Here is a 9,407-nt window from a genome sequence, read left to right as displayed (position 1 = left end):
CACTCGCACACGGCTCCGTCACTTCTTCAGGCACTACATGCATATATGCTCGACTGTCCATGCAATCATGCGCAAGTCTGAGCACAACATTCGATGACGATGATCTCTAGCTGACGATGATGATTTCGACTCTCTCCGTTCATGCTTCGTTCACAATATTACAGTGACACGCATGCTTAGGTCCTCCCTGGGAAGGTGACTTCGATTAGGGCAAATTGCGCCACACGCACACGAGTGATGAGGGGTTTGCCACAGTTGATCTGATCCAAGGCGACTCAGATGTTGAGCTGTCGTTGCAGCCTTGCAGGCGTTTTCTGTGGGAGTTAGAACCGATTCAAAAAAAAGGTCCTAAGAAAATTTCATTAACGTCAAGCCTTCAGATCATGATTTGTGAACATCCTACCTCAGTTGAGGACCTTTTCAAATCCACTGGTTCCCGTGCGGTGCTGCTTATGCTCTGACGACACCCAGCCTCAATTTCCACCTGTGATTGAGAGAATCCGTTGTATGAACTGCGACAAATATTCAATGTCTGTTTTACCTGGTTGTTAAGGACCATGTATTTATCTAGGCTGTTCAGGAAGTCTGATCTTCCCAGGATGCGACGTCGGTTCACCCTGTATGTGAATTGATTAAGTTAGCTCACTGGAAGATGTATGACATTGATTTGTACCTGTAATGCGGTGGATTCTGGCAAGACTCTCTTTACAGGTGAGCCGGAATTTGATGCTCCTCTGCCTATCGTGTCTAGGTCGTGATGGTTCCGATGCTTCCCGTGTTCGGTTAGATTGTTTCCGTCTTGATGAGGTTAGGCACACTACCGTTAAAATGAGATTAGTTCATTCGATATAACCGATGCAATTGTGGATTACCTGATGATGGTGTAATAAATTATTCTTGGCCAGGTTTGCAGTTCTGTCTGCAGGATCGGTTTCGATTTCGGAATCGGTCGGAGAGTGCTTCAGGTGATTCTTGCACGTTCTTTAGGAACACCTAAAACATATAGCCCTTGTTTAGGGAAAAGGTTTCATTTTCATCGTTCCTACTTACTGTAGCAAGAATTGTTGGAGTGATCTCCTGAACAGGAACTATATATAACCGAACAATTGTTTTTCACCAATTTTATCGCACATCAAGTAGCGGCACATATTTATACATCATTTGCATGAGTTGAACTTATAACCGGAAACGGACTTGATGGATGCAGTGACAGTTGAGAAGCTCGTGAGTGACGGTGAGTGTCGGTGATTCTTTGCGGTACAGCTGAACTTCGATTTTAGAAACTCTACACGAATGTTTCTTCTCACAACATGTTTGTTAATTTTAATCGAATCCAAGATGATGTAACAACTCCAATTTTATCCCGAAAGAAATTTTCGGGAATATTAACGAATTCCCGAAAATTTCGCTAATGTTGATTTATCCTCTTCTATTCTTGGTTTATCAGCTACTACTGTTTTGACAAAATTTTCCAAGTTTGGACCTCAAATACAGTTTTCTAAGAATTCGAATGCGGTTTCGCTTATGTTATAGACCTTCACTTATGTATATTCACTGATTCAACAAAATTTCCAATCAGTGGACCTCGAATACAGTTTGCAAGACTGTGCAATACAAGACTTATTAAGTTATCATAAGATTTGCTTGCTCTCACAACGATAGTGACAAAAAAAGCAAGATTAGATTTGGTTTCCATGCTGCGCAGTATGGTTAAAACTGATTTGGTTTACTGGCTGCTTTTAGTTTTATAATTAATCGAATTCTTGGTAGGTTTCTGCGCTTGGATTTTAGACTTCTTTGTTATCAATGATAGAAGTTGTTTCATGCAATCTGTTTTAAAATGCTGTGCTTCTTGGAGTGCTTAATTTAGGTTGAGCTGGCGTTTTAATTGAGTTAGTTGAGCTTTGTGCGTGGTGATAATAAATGCAAAAATTTAATTTGAGTGGCACTGTAGTTGAAAATTTGTTCTAGTCTGGTAATTTGAATGAGTTGTTAAGGCTGCTACCATAATTGATCAGGTTAAACCTGTTACAGGGTTGCTAGTAAAATTATGGAGCATATTTTCGTGGCGTTGAGCTTTTTGGTTAACGTGTTGCTGTGTACATAGCTGGTATATCAGTCCTCCTTGATGTCTTTGGCGTGATAAACTCCGGTTTTTCCGCTCTTTATGTCTTCTAATAAGTAGTTGTTGGAACCTTGTTTTTGTCGGACAATGCAGGGAATAAATTTGGGTCCTAGTTTCTTCGTACGATGATCTATTGATGAAGATTGCTCGAATGAACGTCTCCACACTACGTCTCCTTCAGCGAATTCTCGGTTGCGTGCCCGCAAGTCGTAACGTTGTTTGCTGGTTTCGTGAGCTTTCTTGATGCGACTCAGAACGAACTCCTGGATGTTCTTGATGACCTCAAGTCGCAATCCTTGAGCTTTTACTGGATCATCTACCGTGTTGAGATTCGCCATGGGGTAAGCTTCTGTAAAAAGGATGTGGTCCCTCCCGAAGTTGCAATAGTGTGGACTGCAGCCTAATGTGTCATGCTTGGTCGTGTTTATTGCACACACTATTTGTTGTAGGTGCTGGTCCCAGTCACGTTGGTCCACGTCTAATAGAGATCTTATACAGGTGACTAGGGTGCGATTCGTCCTTTCTGCAGCATTACACATGGGAGTGTAAAAAGCTGTCTTCATGTGTGTTACTCTGTATCTTCTCAGGAACGATTGGAAAACCTGCGACAAGAATTGGGATCCAGAGTCAGAAACGATGATTCTTGGGGTCGAGAAACGTAAAAACACGTAGTTTTCCAAAAAATTAACCATTTGCTGGGCGTTTGCAGATCGAAAGGGTTCCACAATTACGAATTTTGTAATCCAGTCGACCACGACGAGCAGTACGCTGAAACCTTTTCGAGATCTGGTCATGGGTCCAACCCAGTCTACCGAGATTAGCTCCCAGGGTAACTTTGCAGGTTTGGGGTTTCCTAATGTGGGTGTTAGGGTACAATTCGGTGCTTTAGAGGCTTTACATATTTCACAACTTCTAATATATTTCTTTATGTCTACTGACATGTTTGGCCAGTAATGGTCTCGTTGTATCTTCTGGAAGGTTCGTTCGTATCCCAAGTGTGCTGCCGTTGGTATGTCATGAAATCTTCGCATTATCTCCGGCCTCTCCGGTGCAGGAACGACTTTCTTCCAGCGATGTGCTCGGCCTCCAACCTCATTAACGATCGAACAATTTTTATACAAAAATCCTGCCACGATTCGGAAGTCTGGGAAGCTATCCTTGTCTGTGATGACTTTCTTCCACAGTTCATTGTACCATGAATCCATCGTGGAAGGCGTCGTCACCGCTGAGATTTCGTTTATCATTTCAATTCTGCTCAAACAATCTGGAACAATGTTTGCGCTTCCTTTTCTGTATTTTATATCAAATGAGTATGCGTTTAGCCTCAGGATCCATCGAGCCAGTAGTGGGGTAGGATTCTTCATAGTTTTTAAGTACAAAAGACTGGAGTGATCGCAGAAAACTGTGAAGTGGGTGCCTTCAAGATATCCTCTGAACTTTTCTATGGATCTTATGACGGCCAAGCATTCCCGTTGGGTTACAGAATACTTCCTTTCAGCGGGGGACAATTTCTGCGAAAAGTAGCACACGACTTGTTCTCCTTTGCTAGATTCCTGTGTAAGTACTGCACCTATGGCCATGTCACTAGCATCACAAGCAACTGAGAAGGGTTTTGAGTAATCTGGTGTCGTTAGCACAGGGGCTGAGGTTAGCTGATTCTTCAGAGTTTGGAAAGCTTTCTCACACTCTTCAGACCATTTAAATTTCGTTTTCGCCCGCGTAAGCTCTGTCAGAGGAACTGCTGTCTCCGAAAAGTTTCGTATGAAGCGTCGATACCATCCACATAAACCGATGAACCTTTGTACTTCTTTTTTGGTCGAGGGTGTCGGGAATTTGCTGATCGCATCAACTTTGGAGTCATCTACGTGCCAGCCTTTCTCATCAAGAACATACCCAAGATAATTAAGAGATTTTCTACAGAATATCGATTTCTCCGAGTTGATGGTTAATCCGGCTTTGCCTAATCTAAAAGCTATCTCCTTCAGATGAACCAGATGCTCTTGGAAGGTTTCTGTGGCGAGGATGAGGTCGTCAAGGTAAACGAAAACTCGTGGTTCTAAGTCGATGAAAATGTGGTTCATGACGCGGGAAAGTGCTTGACTTGCTGTGGATAATCCAAATGGTACAACTTTAAATTGATAGTGTCCGCGCTGTGGGATGGTAAAAGCTGTTTTTGGTCTGGATGATGGCTCTAGAGGTATTTGCCAGAAGGCAGATTCTAGATCTATAGACGAGAGAAATTTTGAACCACTCAGGTTGTTCATTATCGATGCAATGTGTGGGATAGGATAAGCTTCCTGGACGATTATTGAGTTCAATTTTCTGGCGTCAAGACAAAGCCTCATAGAACCATCTTTCTTTTTGACGGCCACTGTTGCGTTATTCCACGGGCAACACATTGCTTCCTCTATTACGTTTAATTGCAGCATACGATCAACCTCCTTGTTAAGGTCATCCAACACGAACTTCGCCATTGGATAGTATTTCTGTTTGAAGGGCGCGGCACTTCCGGTGTCAATTGTATGCTGATATATGTTTGTCAGACCTAGTCTTCCGGTGTTTTGCATTGTCGGAAACTTCGAGATTGTTTGTTTAAGATGCTGGATTTCAGTCGGAGTAAGAGAATCCACGATGTCCTTGTTAACGTTCGATGAAATTGTTACTCCACACACCATTGCCCGAATGCCAAACGCTTGCCAGAAATCCATGCCTAATATAAAGGATTTTGGCATGGATTCGATGAACAGAACCGGTAGTGTTTGTGTTTTGTTGTTGTATGCTATTGGTAGATATGCAAAGTAGGATACTTGATGAGGTGAGTTGTCAACCGTTCTTATTTCTCCTTCAACAGGATATTTTGTCAATCCGAGATCGTTTGAGATTTTTGTTAACTCCCCGCCAATCAATGAACACGTAGCTCCACTGTCAAGTAGCCCTCGAAGAGTTCGACCTAGGACGGTGACTTCTGCGTATGGACGGTTGTCCGTATTGATGGGGTTGATTAGAAGCGATGCAATTTCTCGAAAATGTGGTAATGTAGCGATGTTGGGGATCTTGTTTGAGTTGGAAGAGTTCTCCTTCCCCTCTAAAGGCTCTCCCTTTTCCCGTTTCCCGAAAAACTCTGTTGATTTTCTGGTGCTAGTTGCCTCCATCTTGCTTGACAACTCTGACAGTTCCTTGTAGTGCAACCCTTTCGGCCACAGGTGAAACAGAATACGAATGTTCTCGGGTTTTGGCACATGAGGTAGGTATGTCCTGGTGTTTCGCACTGCCAGCATGTGAGTGTTATCTTCGTTTTCTGACCATTTGTATTTGTCGAGTCCTCTGAGTATCTTGGGTTTCTGTTGAATGGTCCTTGCCTCAAGTGTAGAGCGTTGATGTTCTCAGTTATCGTCAGCATCTCTTCCTCTGCATTCATTGCTGTTTCTAGTTGCGTTAGTTCTCTTTCCTGATATTCTTCTCGTTCTAACTCCGATTCCTGTTCTATGACGTTGTTCTCTAACATATTGACTTGTTGTCGACCAATGTTTCGATATGGCAGTTGTTGAGCAGGCGAGTTGTTCCCGGTTATCCTAGTATTTTGAGGTTGGAATGGCTTGTTCCACGGTGGACGATACATTGCTGATGGGCGGTTCTTCATGGCATACGATCGGGATACTTCAAAGTCTTTACAGACTTTCACTAGTTGCTGCACCGTTGTGACCTGAGACGCTGCTGCTATTGGCACAAATTCGGTGTTAAGATGGGATTTTATGATGAACAGCTTCTCAGATTCTGGCATCGGAGGCTCGATGATTTCAAAAATTGATAACAAATCTCTGTAGAAAGATGTGAACGATTCGTTTGCTCCTTGGAATCTTAGGTACAAATCTTGTTTGAAAATCTCCGAATAATATGGTGGCAGAAATTCTTTTTTGATTTCCAATTTGAATGCTTCCCATGTGTGGATATAGCGATACGTCCTGGTGTACCACTCGAATGCACGACCTTTGAGCAGTTGCTTAACTGATCGCAGCAGCGTGGTGTCATCCATGCCTTCGGTTTCCGCGTACATTTTGATCTGGTTAAGAAATTCGCCTAGCTTCTGGATGTTGTTTTCTCCTCCGTACTCTTCTATTTTCCATCTATGTAGGGGTTGGGAAAATCTGCTTGGGTGACCATTTTCTGCCGTTCTGCTTTGTTGGGCAGCATGCGCGTTAAGCGGCGATGTTAATCCGTTAGCATACGGCTCAAAAGGTTCTCTCCTTACAGCATCGTGGGCGTAGTAATTTTGATATGTACCTTGCCTTTGGATCGAAATTTCATGCTCGAGCTGGAAACGTCTTTGCTTCTCTTCTTCCAAGCTTTGTTGAAGTTGTCCATACTGCACTTGTAATTGGGCAAACTGTTGTATTTGCTCTTGTTGCTGACGTATTAAATTTTGAAATTGTGCGTGTAAAGTTTGGTCCGCTTGCAGGGGATGTTGCGACGAATTCAAAGGTGCCGGTGTGGTCGGTTGTTGCTGTTGTGTCCACGGTTGACGATCCCATTGTTGCGGCTCTTGCAGTTGTTGAAATTGTTGTTGGATTAGTTCTTGTTGTTCTCGCTGCTGCGGGAGGTTTCCTTGCTGTTCCCGTTCCTGTTGATCCTGTAGCACTAGATTCCTTTGTTGCTCCGCTCGATCGTTGTTATGTTGCTGGCCCAGCAGTACATGTTGCTGCACCACCTCCTTTATGCTCGACTGCAAATTTGAATGTTTAAGTCTATCTAACGTTTCCTTCTCCGTGGGCAGGATATCCTGATCTCCTGGCCGCCCTCCTACGTTGGCAGGTTGTTGTTGTTGTTGTTGTAAGCAGTCTTCTATCCTAGTCAATGCTGCCTCTAGTTTTGAAATTGTTTTGTTAGCGTTCGCCGTTATCATTGAGTCAGTTATCAATGTCAAACGAAAGCGGTAATGCAGCAAACGTGAGCGATACTTTTTCAGGTCGGAATATAATTTTTGTCGAATAGCTGTTTCTACCAAGTGAACTATAGGTGATATTTTTGCTTGGCAGTTGTAGATATTATCTACATCTGACATCACATTCGTTGAAGATGTTGGGATGTTCTTCTCCTTGGCTTCTTTGTCGAGAATCGTTTTCAGGTTTTTAAGTTTCACTGATCGGTGTACAATTAAATTTGGCCTCACTCCACGCAGTGCCAGCTCAAAAGTAAGCTCATCATCTTCCAAGTGGTTGATGTCCATCATGTCACACAATTTTTCACTCACTTTGACTGTTGACAGAACTAGAACGTTATTTATGATTTCAACTAATGTGGGTTTATTTCGTTGGGCGCCAATGTTACTATTTTGCTAATATCGATCTTTGGCAGACCAATCACGCAATTGAAACTCGGAATCGACAAACTGATACTCGATGGCTATGTCAGAAAAGACTCAAATATGGCTCATATATTGGCTCAACCATAAGCTCAAATAAAGAAAATAGCACGTATTAAATTTGGTGATGTGATGCTAAGGGCATCCTATAATCACAAGAAGCATTACCGCAAAATATTGCATTATTGATATAAACTGTTTGGACTTAATATTAAGGTACAACTTATTACTAAGCACCTGTACTCCTTGGTACCGCTGCCAATAAATCAGCTCTCCCTGCTAGAAGTCGACGGGGCCCCGGTCTCGAACACTCGTCCAAACGGCAACGTGCTGTCCGCTTACACGTGTGAGCAAATCTAGGATGCGTGCAAATCCTATGCATGCGCGCACACTGGCTCGGCTTTCTTTCACACACTCGCACACGGCTCCGTCACTTCTTCAGGCACTACATGCATATATGCTCGACTGTCCATGCAATCATGCGCAAGTCTGAGCACAACATTCGATGACGATGATCTCTAGCTGACGATGATGATTTCGACTCTCTCCGTTCATGCTTCGTTCACAATATTACAGTGACACGCATGCTTAGGTCCTCCCTGGGAAGGTGACTTCGATTAGGGCAAATTGCGCCACACGCACACGAGTGATGAGGGGTTTGCCACAGTTGATCTGATCCAAGGCGACTCAGATGTTGAGCTGTCGTTGCAGCCTTGCAGGCGTTTTCTGTGGGAGTTAGAACCGATTCAAAAAAAAGGTCCTAAGAAAATTTCATTAACGTCAAGCCTTCAGATCATGATTTGTGAACATCCTACCTCAGTTGAGGACCTTTTCAAATCCACTGGTTCCCGTGCGGTGCTGCTTATGCTCTGACGACACCCAGCCTCAATTTCCACCTGTGATTGAGAGAATCCGTTGTATGAACTGCGACAAATATTCAATGTCTGTTTTACCTGGTTGTTAAGGACCATGTATTTATCTAGGCTGTTCAGGAAGTCTGATCTTCCCAGGATGCGACGTCGGTTCACCCTGTATGTGAATTGATTAAGTTAGCTCACTGGAAGATGTATGACATTGATTTGTACCTGTAATGCGGTGGATTCTGGCAAGACTCTCTTTACAGGTGAGCCGGAATTTGATGCTCCTCTGCCTATCGTGTCTAGGTCGTGATGGTTCCGATGCTTCCCGTGTTCGGTTAGATTGTTTCCGTCTTGATGAGGTTAGGCACACTACCGTTAAAATGAGATTAGTTCATTCGATATAACCGATGCAATTGTGGATTACCTGATGATGGTGTAATAAATTATTCTTGGCCAGGTTTGCAGTTCTGTCTGCAGGATCGGTTTCGATTTCGGAATCGGTCGGAGAGTGCTTCAGGTGATTCTTGCACGTTCTTTAGGAACACCTAAAACATATAGCCCTTGTTTAGGGAAAAGGTTTCATTTTCATCGTTCCTACTTACTGTAGCAAGAATTGTTGGAGTGATCTCCTGAACAGGAACTATATATAACCGAACAATTGTTTTTCACCAATTTTATCGCACATCAAGTAGCGGCACATATTTATACATCATTTGCATGAGTTGAACTTATAACCGGAAACGGACTTGATGGATGCAGTGACAGTTGAGAAGCTCGTGAGTGACGGTGAGTGTCGGTGATTCTTTGCGGTACAGCTGAACTTCGATTTTAGAAACTCTACACGAATGTTTCTTCTCACAACATGTTTGTTAATTTTAATCGAATCCAAGATGATGTAACAGATTCTGAGCTTAATTTGGGATCACAACTTTAAAATGCGATTTCTGGCCTTTAGAAGCGTTTTTCAGCGATTCTGAGCTTAATTTGGGATCAAAACATTAAAATGCGATTTCTGGCCTTTAGAAGCGTTTTTCAGCGATTCTGAGCTTAATTTGGGATCACA

At 43.0% G+C, this 9,407-nt stretch overlaps 1 protein-coding gene and 2 long non-coding RNA genes across 3 annotated transcripts; all 3 read right to left on the bottom strand.

Annotated features, from left to right (window-relative positions):
• Positions 1–573: 573 nt before the first annotated feature.
• Positions 574–1,589, bottom strand: LOC129750019 (uncharacterized). Its single transcript, XR_008738258.1, has 4 exons — positions 1,051–1,589; positions 873–993; positions 674–817; positions 574–617 (listed from the first exon to the last, which is right to left on the bottom strand). It is a non-coding gene; the product is annotated as an uncharacterized LOC129750019 (long non-coding RNA).
• A 3,535-nt stretch (positions 1,590–5,124) lies between these two features.
• Positions 5,125–7,533, bottom strand: LOC129748326 (uncharacterized). Its single transcript, XM_055742890.1, has one exon. The coding sequence runs from the start codon at positions 7,350–7,352 to the stop codon at positions 5,211–5,213; it is 2,142 nt and encodes a 713-aa protein (XP_055598865.1). The 5' UTR covers positions 7,353–7,533; the 3' UTR covers positions 5,125–5,210.
• Positions 7,534–8,469: 936 nt separating this feature from the next.
• Positions 8,470–9,155, bottom strand: LOC129741595 (uncharacterized). Its single transcript, XR_008736460.1, has 4 exons — positions 8,947–9,155; positions 8,769–8,889; positions 8,570–8,713; positions 8,470–8,513 (listed from the first exon to the last, which is right to left on the bottom strand). It is a non-coding gene; the product is annotated as an uncharacterized LOC129741595 (long non-coding RNA).
• Between the last annotated feature and the right edge of the window lie 252 nt (positions 9,156–9,407).

The sequence above is a fragment of the Uranotaenia lowii genome, chromosome 2, assembly GCF_029784155.1.
Source record: "Uranotaenia lowii strain MFRU-FL chromosome 2, ASM2978415v1, whole genome shotgun sequence".
Taxonomy (NCBI): domain Eukaryota; kingdom Metazoa; phylum Arthropoda; class Insecta; order Diptera; family Culicidae; genus Uranotaenia; species Uranotaenia lowii.
Note: the sequence above shows the minus strand (reverse complement) of the source record. Positions and strands in the feature narration are given on the sequence as shown.